This window comes from Sceloporus undulatus, chromosome 9 (assembly GCF_019175285.1).
Source record: "Sceloporus undulatus isolate JIND9_A2432 ecotype Alabama chromosome 9, SceUnd_v1.1, whole genome shotgun sequence".
Taxonomy (NCBI): domain Eukaryota; kingdom Metazoa; phylum Chordata; class Lepidosauria; order Squamata; family Phrynosomatidae; genus Sceloporus; species Sceloporus undulatus.
The window spans coordinates 18,361,631-18,375,084 of record NC_056530.1 but is presented as its reverse complement, the minus strand read 5'-3'; the positions used below and the strand labels follow the sequence as shown (position 1 = coordinate 18,375,084).

The 13,454-nt window shown below is 42.8% G+C and overlaps 3 protein-coding genes across 3 annotated transcripts in view; 1 reads left to right on the top strand and 2 right to left on the bottom strand.

The window, feature by feature from the left end:
* Positions 1–2,927, top strand: part of ACP7 (acid phosphatase 7, tartrate resistant (putative)) — a 14,975-nt gene extending 12,048 nt beyond the window's left edge. Inside the window, exons 13-14 of the mRNA XM_042440674.1 lie at positions 51–188; positions 842–2,927. Of these exons, the coding sequence (XP_042296608.1) occupies positions 51–188; positions 842–916 (213 nt within the window). The 3' untranslated portion in view covers positions 917–2,927. The remainder of the gene's footprint in view (positions 1–50; positions 189–841) is intronic.
* Positions 1,370–8,868, bottom strand: LOC121915993 (protein NKG7-like). The gene is made up of 5 exons (XM_042440696.1): positions 8,713–8,868; positions 4,584–4,812; positions 3,594–3,740; positions 2,242–2,376; positions 1,370–1,956 (listed from the first exon to the last, which is right to left on the bottom strand). The coding sequence occupies exons 2-5, from the start codon at positions 4,756–4,758 to the stop codon at positions 1,901–1,903; spliced, it is 513 nt and encodes a 170-aa protein (XP_042296630.1). The 5' UTR covers positions 4,759–4,812; positions 8,713–8,868; the 3' UTR covers positions 1,370–1,900.
* Positions 8,869–10,447: 1,579 nt separating this feature from the next.
* LOC121915988 (claudin domain-containing protein 2-like) overlaps positions 10,448–13,454 on the bottom strand; it is a 5,833-nt gene continuing 2,826 nt past the window's right edge. The window contains exons 3-4 of the mRNA XM_042440689.1: positions 13,173–13,307; positions 10,448–10,809 (exon numbers count right to left, since the gene is read on the bottom strand). Coding sequence (XP_042296623.1) covers positions 10,571–10,809; positions 13,173–13,307 — 374 coding nt within the window. The 3' untranslated portion in view covers positions 10,448–10,570. The remainder of the gene's footprint in view (positions 10,810–13,172; positions 13,308–13,454) is intronic.

Sequence of the window (13,454 nt, the reverse complement as noted above, 5' to 3'; positions counted from 1 at the left end):
ATCCCTTAAAACCAGACTGTTCTAAATCAGTTTCTCTTTTCTTCATCCAGGGTTGCCAAGAGCGGCTCGATCCCTTTGTCCCCGAACCAAGGGACTGGAGTGCTGTGAGGATTGAGGACTATGGATACACTCGCATGCAGATCCTCAACCGGACCCACCTTTGGCTGGAGCAAGTATCCGATGACAAGGTGGGAACTGGTTCTGCCACCAGCAACTGAGAAGGGATTTCCAGCATGACTGAAGCTGCACTTGATGCCACTTTTACTGTCCTGACTCCATCTTCTGGAATCCTGGGGTTTGTAGTTTGGTGAGGTGCTTAGAATTCTCTGGTAGAGAGCTCTAGTCCACTCCCTTGAGCTAATGGTTCCCCAGACACCTTGACTTTATAGCCCACCTTCGGAATTCAGGGGAGTTTACTGGAGCTCTCTGAGAGAGAAATCTAATCACCTCACCAAGCTACAAATCCCAGGATTTCACAGAATACCAAAAAGGCAGTTGAAGTGGGTTTGAGCCACTGTTTTTGTGAAATGTGGAGGCATCTCAGTCTGGCTTCTGTGGCTTCTGGGTGTACAGCAGATCTGCAACTGCAGAGTTAATACCTGGGGGAAATTAAAGTCTCATTTCTCCCTTATGATCTCAACCTCATACCTGTGTTAGGGAATCCTGGGATTTGTAGTTTGCTGTGGCATCAGAGCTCTGTGACAGAGAAACTTAAATATCCCAGAATCTCATAGCATTGAGCCATGGCAGCTAAAGTGGTGCTAAACTGCATTATTTTCTGCAGTGCAGATGCAGCCTAGATGTGATCCAGCACCCAAACTCTTTCTGTTTTGCTTTGCAGAATGGGAAGGTCATGGACAGGATTTGGCTCATCAAAGACCGGCACACAGGCCCAAAGCATGGCACTAGCCTTTGAGTGTTGAAAGATCCCTGATGACTTACGTCTCTCCTTTCCTGGGTCCAGGTTGGCTGCTGAGGATTTTGCCTTCTGAAATCCACCAGTTTCTGATGCAGAAGGAGGCATAGGCAATTGCAAAAGCAGCCTTCTCCCAGGACACACAAAATTACAAGCCATAAGTGAACATCACCAGCCGTCACCCAACTTCATGTCTTGGAGAAGGATAGGCAGTGCTCCAACTATCTTTCCCTGTGCCTCCCCATCCTCTCTCTTCAATGCCTCCTTAGGCATTGGTTTAGGAGCCAAAGAAGAGAATATGAGTCATCAGATGAAGTGATGGAGCCATGGCACTTAAAGTGGTGTCAAATTGAATTCGTTCTACAGAGCAGATGCACCCAGGGAAAGACTGGGTTTTTCCATTTATTTGGCAGTGGCAGGTGCTGACAATAGAGTGGTAGATGGTACCATTGATTGAGTTTTCCAAAGTGCTGGATTTTATTTCAGAGTATAGACTTCAGTGCCTTAGGAACTTATTGCTTGGGCAAATAAGCTGGTTTACCTCTTCCAGCTTCAATTCTGGTTCCAGGATGCCCCCAGATGTAATCATAGCTAAAATCAACACCGATCTAGGCGAGATGCTGCATTCTGGGTTGAAGCCTCACTCAGCTGGCCAATTTTTGAAGTCGGAAGTTCCCCAACTTCTAAAAAGCGCTGACTGAGCGAGGCTTTGACCCGGGATGCATCCGGACAGCGGCATCCTGCCTAGATTGGTGGTGGTTTAGCTATGATAACATCTGGGGGCATCCTGGATCCAGAACTGATGCTAGAAGAGGTAAACCGGCTTATTTGCCCAAGCAATAAGCTCATACAAAAGATCCTTTACGATCTGGATTAAAATACAGAGGAGCTTCACCACCACATTGTTATTGAAGCCACCAGCTGCCACTGGTTGGCATTGTGACCTCTTGGAGTTGTTGCCGTTGTATCTTTAGGTCCAGAAGCTCAAACGTTGTAGCCAGAACGCAGAGAGCACAGGTGAGCAACCAGACTGAATATACCTGCAAGGAAAAAGAGAGAAAGAGAGAGAGAGAGAGAAGAAAGAGGAATGAGCTCATACATCTTGAGCTGGGCATGCATACATTTTGCTTATCCAACTCCAGAGCTGCTTAAGAAGGAAATGCTAGAGGAATATAACATGCCATCTGCCACAACTATTGGAGCCCCTTTGGCTGAAGGACAGGGTATAAACGCTCTAAATAAACATATGCACCTGCCAAAAACCAAACTGATGGGTTTGACCTTCCTTTGTATTTCACTTTTCCTTTTTTAGCCAGTAGACTCACCAGCTAATAGAAGCATGGGAAATGCTGCCCAGCCAAGGTAGAAAGACCATTGGAAAGTGACTTGGATTTTTGGGTTCACATTCTTCTGCCAGGATTCAGCAGTGAATACAGCAAGGGCTGTGAGATTGAACAATCCTACAAAGCAACAGAAAGGAAGTCAGTGGAGCTGATGGAAATCTGATTCTTACCAGCATTTTTAGCAGAGCCTGAAATGAAAAAGTTGCTTGGAAGTAATGTAGCTACATGTCAAAAGGAAAGTTACATTGGAAAAGTCAAATAATGCACAGGAAAGGGTTATTTTCCCCTTTGGTGTTCAACAAGGAACACTTTCTAATTACAGCTAGCCCTCCTTATCCACTGATTTTTTTTTATCCACCGATTCAAGCATCCACGGCTTGAAAATGTTTTTTAAAACGTATAAATTCCAAATGGCAAACCTCGATTGTCCATTTTATATGAGGGACACCATTTTGCTCTGCCATGATGTTTAATAAGACTTGAGCATCCATGGATTTTTTTATCCACGGGGGAATCCTGGAACCAAACCCCGGCGGATACTAAGGTCCCACTGCACTTTCTAGTTACAGTATTTTTGAAAGGCCATTCTAATGCATTTTGAATTGATGTGTGAACAATTTATTCAGTCTGGTGTTGTCGTTTTTTAATACACCTATTCTCTCCGATAATTGAAAAGCAACAAAGAACGTATTTATTTCATTATTCAAGTTCTACCCCACCTTTCTCCCGCCATCAGAGTGGGCCGAATGTGGCCCATGGCTTGTATTTATGGGCCGTACTTTGAGGAAATTAATAAATTTGGGAATATAAATTTCTACATTTTAAGAATTCTCAATAAATTGGGGGAAATGGGAGAACGGTCCCCGAAGTGTCCCCCTTATGCTTCAGTTTCTCTCAGCAGAAGATTCAGGGTAGTTAGGAATTTTTGCCCAGAGATACTTAAAACAAAAACAAGGCCAGTGGGTGGGAAGGCTAAAAACATCATATGGCTACCCTATGCCCCTTTGTGGACATTTTAGGACTTCTTCCTTTTCTTGGTGGCACATGTATGTGTGCAGTCTTCCAAAGTCTCCTGGGTTGGCCCCCTGTTCATCCACAGTTGCCCATCCCTGTTTTACATATTTATTAAACCCTTCCTTGAAGAAATGCAAGCTGGCATCACTGATTCCCCCACACCAGCTACTGTCACAACAGCCCTGCAAAGTAGGACAAGGCTAGTGAGTAGCCCATTTCAAGACTAAGCCGGGAAGGTGGTAGCCCTTCAAACAGAGGACTGTCCTTTCCCCTCCTCCTGCCATGATCAGAGACACTCGCTATTGAGTGAGTACACCTACCAGCTATGATGGCAGCCACAGAAGCATTCAAGGGCTTGTCCAAAACACCACAATTGTAAGGCATGAAGGAGGCAACGAGAACAATGACTGCAGTCAGGGCTGTCAGAGAGGCCATGATCAAGAACGCACGTGTTGCTATAATGTAGTCTGTAAAGGAAAGCACAGATGTGTGTGGTTAACTAGGGATTTATTCATTTATTTAAAATTCACTCCTTACTGCAGTGATGTGATGGGACCCAAGAGTCTGCCTAGATAAAGATTTGTGAACTTGGCTTGACGTTTTAATTGCCTTGCCTTGCCTTCCAATCAATCCAATGAAGATCAGTGTGCTTTCTGTGCCTCTATCATATTTACCCCTGTCTCTGCAGATACCATTCCAGAAGAAGAAGAAGGTCATAGCCTTCTCCACTGTGATAAGATGGACAGTTTTTATTTAAATGATATTTACTGGAATCCTGTTGGTGCCACACATATGCAAAACTCAGGGTTATGCATGTGTTTGCTTTTTTCCAGAGATCTTCCAAAGAGGTATTCACTAACTCCTTCCACAAACACACCTCCAGTAGCTGTTCATGCTCTGGAGCCACTGTCAAGTCTTCTTAATAAACAGGGGAGTACAGGGAATGGTAATGACACAATAGGAATGAAGTTTTGCTTGTGGGAGTGTGACTTTATTTCTCTTCCCTTTGGGTGCAGAATTTCAGCCAGACCAGCTGTATCTCAATGCCTCTTCCTGTTTCTCCTTTGGCCAGTAAATGGGGTCTAACAGCTGCTTTGAGGGCACAGAGCAATGTGTGTGAGCGATACACTCCACACATGTGGATCCAAGATCTCTTTTTTCCTAGCCAAGGAACATGCAGGTACACAGGCTAGCATTTTCTTTAAAAAGACTAGTAATTTTGAGGGGCTCTTTTGCAATCTCTTATGGGAATTTCAATCCCTCTTGAGACTCTTTCATAACATTTAGAATTTTGCCTCACTGCTCCTTACCATAAGTTATATTTGGTACAAAGCAGTTCCCATCTCTGCACACTTTCCAGAGCCCGCTGTGCATGAAGCTTATTGCATCACTGGCCACTATCCAGTAGTCAGTGATCAGTGCCATCAGCAGAAGAACCAGACTGATGGATGTCAGCAGCACACTGAAGATTCTGCAAGCCAGCATCCTTGGCTTGGTCAAGATGAGTGTCACAAAGAGTCTTTTGGGCTGGATTCTGACCTGGAAGAACAATAGGGGAAAGAACAAGAGAGTGGCATTTAACACATGGATGGAAAGTCCCAAAAAGCATACTGAAGACACAGAAGCCCTCACAGCATCTTCCTGGGATATTCATATGTCTAGGAATCCCAGGTAAGATTTCAAGGAACACAGGGCTTCCTTGCAGATTTGACAACTAGATGTGTCATCTTTGCCCCTCCATCACGTCTCCAAATTGGACTGTCCTGTATATTTCCCGCAGTGCCCTAGGGCAACTCAGCATTTCCAGCTGCTACCAACATGTGATGAAGATGCGCAGAAGCTGTGACACAAGAGGAGTCCATAAGATAATACTGTGTGAATGCCTCTCCAAACGTGGTACCAGCCCTACCTAAGATTCCTCATAGGAGAGTTTTAAAATGGTTGGAGGGCTGAGATACAAATATGATAACTATCTTGAGTTGCCTTGTAGAGATGAATTTGATATTTGCAGCAGCTTTTGCAGAGTAGACCGTGTGTTTCACCTCAAGCCACTTCCTGGAGACTTTTTTCACACCTCTGGGGTCTTATTGAGATCAGAAACAGCAGCCCTGGCTCTCAGTTGAGAGGGAAAAGAGACAAGTACTGCTAGCAATGAACCAACATTTTAATTTACGGATACTGGGACAGTCAAAAGAGTCCAACCAAATGTTGGCCAGAAGTCTGTTGCTGACATATGCACATGTACCCTAAAATTATGCATGTGTATCAGGGACGTAGCCAGGATTTTGGGAAGAGAGGGTCCAGACTAAGTACCACCATTATAATGGGGGTTGGGTGCAGCAGCACGGCGGCACACACCATTTATTGTATCTAACGGAAGGGGGTGTCCGGACCCCATGGATCCCCCCCCCCGGGCTACATCCCTGTGTGTATGTACTTTTCAGTCCTTGGGCAGACATCTATCTTTGAGATCCTTTGCAAAGTGCTCCTCCTTGCTGTAAGCCTGCTACAAATGGCAGGGGAAGGGTGTCAGAGGGAATGTATGGGGTGCCCAGGTGTAGCCAAGAGAAAACAGCCGTCATCGCCTTTCTGGATTTCCAGGACACTTTCTTGAAAAGAGAGGCACAAAAGCACACAGCCAAAGGTTGCTTTGAAGCTTCTCCAGTAGCACTTTGCATTGCCAAAAAAGCAACCTATTTTTCAGCTTACATTTTCAATTTTGAAGTGTAGTGTGACTTGCTTCTTCAGCACCTGGCATCCAAACTTCAAAGAAAGCCCTAGTGATATTTTTTGACTGCCATTTTTATTCCAGTTTCATAAAGCAAGGACGTAGCCAGGATTTTGGGAAGGGAGGGTCAAGACTAAGTGCCACCATTTTGAGAGGCTAAGAGCCCCCCTCCAAGACACAAAAAGAGGGTCGAGCGTTTACCCGCGACACCTTAATGGCACCACTTTAACTTCCGTTATGGCTTCGTGCAATGGAATCTTGGGAACTGTAGTTGAGTCATCTGTCAGGTGCCACAACAAACTACAAATCCCAGCATTTCACAACATGGAGCCAAGGGCAATTAAAGTGGCATCAAACTGGATTATTTTTTCAGTGCAGATGCAAACTGAGCCCTTCCTCTGAAGGTGTTTACATCAGATAAATTCAGCTCGATAAAGCAAAGTGCAGCTGCTCAAGCAATGAGCGGCAGCCACTCTGTTCATGCTCAGAGACACTCTGCTCATGCTTTGAGACACTGTATTCCAACATCTGAGCTGAGCTACGAACCCAGGCTGCATCCACACATTTCATTCCCACTTCCAGAGGGATTTTTAATTTTGAGACATACACACACACACACACCTTTTAATTCCAAGATACTATCTATCTATCTATCTATCTATCTATCTATCTATCTATCTATCTATCTACCATAATTTTTAATTCCAAGCCATTATACGTTCCTTTCTTTTTATTTAAACAAACCCCTTTAAGAGATCCTATTTTGGGAAAAAGCAGGGTATAAATCAATCAATAAAAAATTATAGTGCAATAGTCCATCAGTGCATGGCTTACATTATAAAGACTTTATACCTTTTACATTAAAAACTATTAAAATCACGTAGGCTCAGAGTGCTACAGAATCATGGATCATAGAGTGGAAGGACCCCAAGAAGGCCCATCCAGTCCAACCCCATTCTGCCATGCAGGAACTCCCAGTCAAAGCATCCCCAACAAATTATGTAATGGAGGTGTCCATCTGCATTGTAGAAAGATATACTATAGATAATGCTATGGAAAATCACCACCTTGGTCTGTATATGGGAGAAAGGGGGATATAAGAAAATAACAAACAACAAATATCTGGTATTGTAGTTTTGTGAGACATTTAGCATTCTTTGTCAGGAAATTGCAGGATTTTCCATAGTTAAAGCAGTGTCGACTGGATTATTTCTGCAGTGTGCAGCCTTATTAACTGCAGTTCCCATCAGTCTGTGGTGCTGCTGGATGATGGGCCTGCAGTCTAGCATTGCCGGAGCAGGGCCATAGGACTCCACAGCCCCGATTCATCATCTTAGATTGATTCCATATATTAATTAATTAATCATAAAATCATAGATCAGAAGAGACCCCACGAGGGCCATCCAGTCCAACCCCATTCTGCCATGCGGAAACTCTCCATCAAACATCCCCATTGACATGCTGAAAAGGGCCAGAACTGTATTTTATTCTATTTGTCTTTTAAAAAGAGAAGAAACAAGGCTGGAAGGAAGCCTCTTGCCTTTTTGCATCAGACCCACCTCTTTTTTGTTGTTGCAAAAATCCAGAAATGACTGTTTTTGAAAACCTGAGTCCATTTCAGGAGAAATGTCCAGAGTAGAGCCTTATCTCCTTTCTCTGGACTTCAAAACCCCAAACTGACCCTGAGCGCATCTGGGCTGACCCCCAACTCAAGGGGAACTTGGAAATCCTGAAGGTTTAGATCAATGACTGAATTATTGAATTTACAAGGCTTAGTGGTCTCAGGGTTTTGCTGAAGCTCAGTATGCAGAAGCACAACATTATTTTAAAAATATTGTGCCTTCAATTACCTTCGTCTATGTCTATGAGATGCATATGAAACATACCTGGATCCCATGATCTCCCAGTATAATATCCCATTGACATATACTGTATATCAATATACCCAATCTGAAAAACTCCAAAATCCAAAATACATCTAATCCTCAGCACTTTGGGTAAGGGATTTATTTTTATATTATTTTATTATTTTATTATTTATTTTATTATTATATTATATATTGTACATGGATATAACAGCTAAAAGTTAGAAGTCGCCTTTTCCTTCTTTTCTTCAGTTCTCCCTGAGGGAGGAAGGGGGGGAGGAGGAGGAGTGGAATCCGGACTCTGAAGGAAACGAAAGCGAAAGTAGTCATAGGGACTCTTTCTCTCTCTCTCCCTCTCTCCCCCCTCCCTCTCTTCTTCCTCCCTCCCTCCCTCCCCCCTCCATTAAAGCCACGGAGCAGAGGGAAAAGAGGAACTTTGTTTTGTCTCTTCCTCTGTTCCCTCGCCGTGGTTTTTGGAGGGGAGGGGGGAGGAGGAGCTTGAACGCCCCAGGGCTGATAGGGGGGTTCCAACCCCCCAAGCCCCCCCCCCCCCTGGCTACGTCCTTGCATAAAGTACATTGTACGGCAAATTAGCTTGCTTTTTTCTTAGTGCAAGGTAAAGTCGGGTTTCATTTGCAAATAGCAACTGTGCCGAAATGGCATGAAATAAGCATTTCCCTTCATGTGTGATTTGACCCTCAGAAGCCATGGGAGAAGAGACCATGGGTGCTCCAAGCTGCTATCTAGAACCTTATCTGAAATGGGCTCAGGATAGTGGCGAGTAAGGTTGCAAGTAACTATCAAGGGCAGAAAGGAAAGATGCATATTGAACAAGGTGGTACTTACTACTTTGTAATTCTCCCTCTTTCCTAAGGTTGGAGAGCACCAGACCTCTTTCTGTCCTTACTTGAATCTTCTTGCAGAAAGACTGGTTTGGGAAAATGCTGTCTCATGAGAACCAAAGAAAGTGACGTCTGCTGCTGACTTGACGTTTGATCGGAGGTGTGGACTTTTTGGTCAGCCCAAAGCTGTTGATTTCAAAGGATGAGGCAAGTAGAGCCACCAAAACTGAGCTTCTCTCTTTGGGGGTCTTTGTCAACGGTTCTGTTTAATCTGCCTCAACTCCATTTGTGAATCAGTCCCTGTGCACTATTTCCTGTCACTTCACACTCCCCCAGTTGTTCTGCAGTGCTTTTAACACTCATTTCTCCACCACACCAACTGCAATTGTGTGGCTTCTGTGGGGATGAGCTATTTTCTAACCCCTTTCCACTAAAGACATCTTGCTCCCACAATGAAGGTGTGATCGTTGTTTCCCCTAAACTGACCTTGCTCTTTTGCTTTTAACTGCAGCCTGATATGCCACTGAAGGTGAAGCTGCCAGGGCCTGCAAAAAGTCCTTTTTAGATGCCAGCTCCCAGAATATCCAAGCTATGGGGATTCTGGGACTTTTAATCCCTTCATACACAAATTTAACAGATGATTGAAGAGAATGAAGGGGGAGATTTCAATATGATTTCAACAAAATTTAAAGAATGCTCCATCAAGTTGTTATATTTCAGACTGTTGTTGTTGTGTACCTTCAAATCGCTTCTGATTTATGGGGACCCTAAGGGGTTTTCTGGCAATATTTGTTCAGAGAAGGTTTTCCACGGCCTTCCCTTGAGGCTGAGAACATGTAACTATGCATGTGACATAGTCACTCAGTGAGTTTCATGGCTGAGCAAGAAATTTAACCCTGTTCTCCAGAATCATAGTCCAACGCACACCACTACGCCATAATCTCAATACACTTTAGCCATTTTTAATCTCTAAGGCCTGTTACAGACTGGCAAAATAAAGCTGCTTGGGGTCTCTTTGGAGGTATGCTGTTTAAATGATACATGCATCCTAAGAATCTGGAAGCTGCACCAAAGCTGCCCTCCAGTGCTTAGGAATGGAGTGTGGCTTTGGCGCGACCTCCAGACTCTTAGGACCCAGGCATCATTTAAATAGCATACCTCCAAAGAGACTTGAAGCAGCTTTATTTTGGCAGTCTGTAACAGGCCTATGTAATGTTTTAAGGTGTTTTTCAGTCTATGTATCACAACAGTTGGCTCTGAAGAGAGGAGTTCTATGGATACTGGGGACAGCTAAAAAGACAAATAAATAGGTTCCAAGAATGCAATACTTTGGACACATTCTGAGATGACATGACACACTTCAAATGACAAACGCTTGATAGCATAGAAGACAGTGGGAAAAGAGGAAGGCCACATTACAGATGGATAAACTCAATGGAGGAAGTCATGGCCCTGAGTCTGCAAGAGGTCAGTTGAGGATAGGGTGGCATGAAGCTCTCCCATTCATAAGGTTGCCATAAGATGAAGTCTACTCGATGCCAGTTAACAATGACAATCACAACAGTTGACAGTATTAGCTGTTTAGAGAATTTTTGGAGGGGAAATAGAAGAACAAGACAATGAAGAAAGAAGGGCGGCGTTAAAACAATTTGAAATACATGCTTTAAAAAGCAGAAAACTAGAAATCACAACCAAAAGAATCAGAAACAATAATTCAGTCTTTAATAAAGGCAAGAAAGGGCAATTGGGGCATACTGTGAACCTCTCCACCCAGCATCTCTCTCACCCATCTTGACACACAGTTCTCTCATATGCAATTTGTGAGAGGTATCAGTAAATCACTATAAATCACTCCTTCCTCATTACACAACTACGGAAAGCGTAGGACTAGAAGGTTTTCTACTATCTATACTAGCGTCTTCGGACCCTGTTTGTTCTTCTTGATCTTCCTCCCCCTGTTTCTTTTTGCCATCTTCTTCTTCAACAAAGCTGGATGAAGCAGTGGTCCAGCTTGTGGAGGAGGTGGTGGTCGTGCTTTCTTTGTCGGACAAGGCAGTTGCTTGCATCAGAACCTGCTGGTGAGCCATCAGTCCACAAAAACCTGCAAGGAGAAAGAACCAGAGGAAGCAAGTGAGATGGTGGAATCTTTTGGGTTCTTTTTTGGGGGGCAGAGGCATGGAATAAGTAGGCCTCCAGATTTTGTTGGGGGGGGGGGGGCAACTCCCATCAGAATTAATGTGCATAACCAGTGGTGAAGAAGGATGAGAACATCTGGAGATGTTCCCAATCCCACAATGTCATCATCCTCTTATATTTCTTAGCATATACACTTGTCCCTCCATATAGGGTTAGGGGCACAAGACCCCTATGAATATGGAAAAAAATGCAAATAACAAAAACACCATGTTTTTACCTGAAAGGACACCTCTCTAGGAATCTCTAGATTCTCCAATGCAACTCTGTGGTCAACGTCCGACAGACACTGACCATAGAACTGCACTGGAGAAGCTACAAAGGCCTAGTAGAGTATTCTCTTTAGGGATCTCTAGGTCTTTCAGTGCAACTTTTAATTAAAGTTGATCATAGAGTTGCAATGGAGGACCTAGATATTCCAAAAGAGAACATATTAATCAAATGCATGAATAATCAAGTCTGCAAATATCAAATCTGCAAATATGGAGGGATGCATGGATTTCTTACCTCTTGTTACTATATCCCAATCATGGCACTCATCCCACCAGGTTTCAGTGATGCCTATTATATCATATTTGCTTTGCTGTGCTAAGAATTCAAGTTCATCCTGCTTATTTCTCAAGCTCTGTGCTTCAGCATAGAGACATCTACTGTACTGTATATACTTGACTATAAGTCGACCTCATGTATAAGTCGAGGGCAAGTTTTGGGGCCAAAATTATGGATTTTGCTATGACCCATGGATAAGTCACGGGTAAAATTTAGGGGCATATAGCAAACTATCTAAAGGATGAAGCAAAGCAAAACAATGTCAAAGAACTTATAAAATTCCAGCAGACATAACTCTGTGTGCTTACTCTTAAGATTGGATGGATAAGAGAGTAGAGGGGGTCAGTGCTTCACATATTATACTCTTGGTTTTCATCAGGAGATGGTGCCTTCTTTTAAATAAGATTTAAGATACAATACTTACATTGACCCGTGGATAAGTCAGTTTCTTGGGGTCCATTTTTTTACCTAAATTTCTAGACTTATACATGAGCATATACAGTTAGACAATGAACCGTTCCTCTTATATGGCTTTCAAATGTTTTTTCCCCCTCCCGCTGTTGGGTTTTTGAGCTATTTGCTTGGTTCTCTCTATAACATTTGAGCTATTATCTCCAGCACTTGATGAACTCCTGCCCTGAAAAATATTGTCTCTCTTCCTCACATCAACATATTTTGTTTCGAACCGAAATGACTTTAAAAATATTAGACTATGGGGGTGCTTCCAGACATGAATAGCCACCTAGGCACTAATCTTCTGCATGCAAGTAAAAATGATATTATTTTAGAAGGTATAGCACTTTGGGTGCATGCATATCTCTTATGTTTCATGTACCCATTCTGCTTAAACACAGCCATGTTGGCAATTATGAAGTTGTGCTGAAATTCCGAAATGTGGTGACAGAGTTCAATTGTCCCCCTCATTATTTCGCATATCAAAGTCTTGCCATCTGAGGAAAATGATGATATTTTGATCCATGTCTAAAGAAATAATCCTAAAATTAAGGTGAGTTCCCAAAAGAATTAGGAAAACAAAACAAATCCTCTCTCTATTTCTTCTACCTTTCCACTTTTATTTTAACCTACACTTATCCTCTCATTCTTCTCTATTTCCTTTCCCTTTCCTTCACTGTAACTCTAAACTTATGGAAAGCAAATCAAGCATCAACTAAATATTGTTTCATGCGCAGATCATGCTGTTTTCTGCAAAAAACAACCATCTGTGAATTTTACACTGAATAAATTCCAAACCGCAAAGTTTCTCATCAGCTCAGGATTCTTCTTGTCATGGTTTCTCCACATTTGGAAAACGTGGCAGATAAAAACATCCTTGTGCCGCTAGGCTTTTTCAAACTGACAAGATCTGAGCTTCAAATAAGGTGCAATTCAGATTTTAAGGTAGTTTGGAGTTTTTAATACATTTAAAATGTTAAATGTATGATTGTTTTAACTTTTTAAATTTGTTTCTTTAAAATTTTATATTTTTATACTTTATATGCTTTTGTATTGTTTTACATTGTATTTTTTGGGGGGTCGGTCGTCTCTAGATAACTGATCCCACCATCAAACTGCTCTTAAGTGTCATTCAGCTGAAACATTCAGCATTCAACATCTAGCTGATATATCCACTCTCTTCCAGCAGGTTCCTGCCAGAATAAAAGCAGCAGTCTTCTCACCAGATTCCACATGAGAAGCACAACCTATAATGTTCCTCCATCTCACCACTCAAAATGAAGAGAGGACAGCTTGCCCAGGCAATGTAGAAAGCCCACTGGTATGTGACTTTCCCTGTTCTGACGATTCCATGGGTGGAGATGCGGATGGTGTAAACACTCATGGCTAAAAAGACCAAGGCAGCTGTGGAAAACATGAGGGAAATGTCAATGTGCAACTCCCAGAGATGCTTGAGAGAGATCACAGATATTCAGAGAATGCTACATTTGAGAGCTGTTATCTATCTATCTATCTATCTATCTATCTATCTATCTATCTATCTATCTATCT

What these genes read in the sequence shown, in the direction of transcription:
- LOC121915993 (XM_042440696.1), bottom strand. Translation starts at nt 4,758, where the DNA reads ATGCTGGCTTGCAGAATCTTCAGTGTGCTGCTGACATCCATCAGTCTG. An exon ending in TGTACCAAATATAACTTATG is followed by an intron (nt 3,741 to 4,583) that starts GTAAGGAGCAGT and finishes TTTCCTTTACAG; the next exon opens with ACTACATTATAGCAACACGT. An exon ending in TCCCATGCTTCTATTAGCTG is followed by an intron (nt 1,957 to 2,241) that starts GTGAGTCTACTG and finishes TTTTCCTTGCAG; the next exon opens with GTATATTCAGTCTGGTTGCT.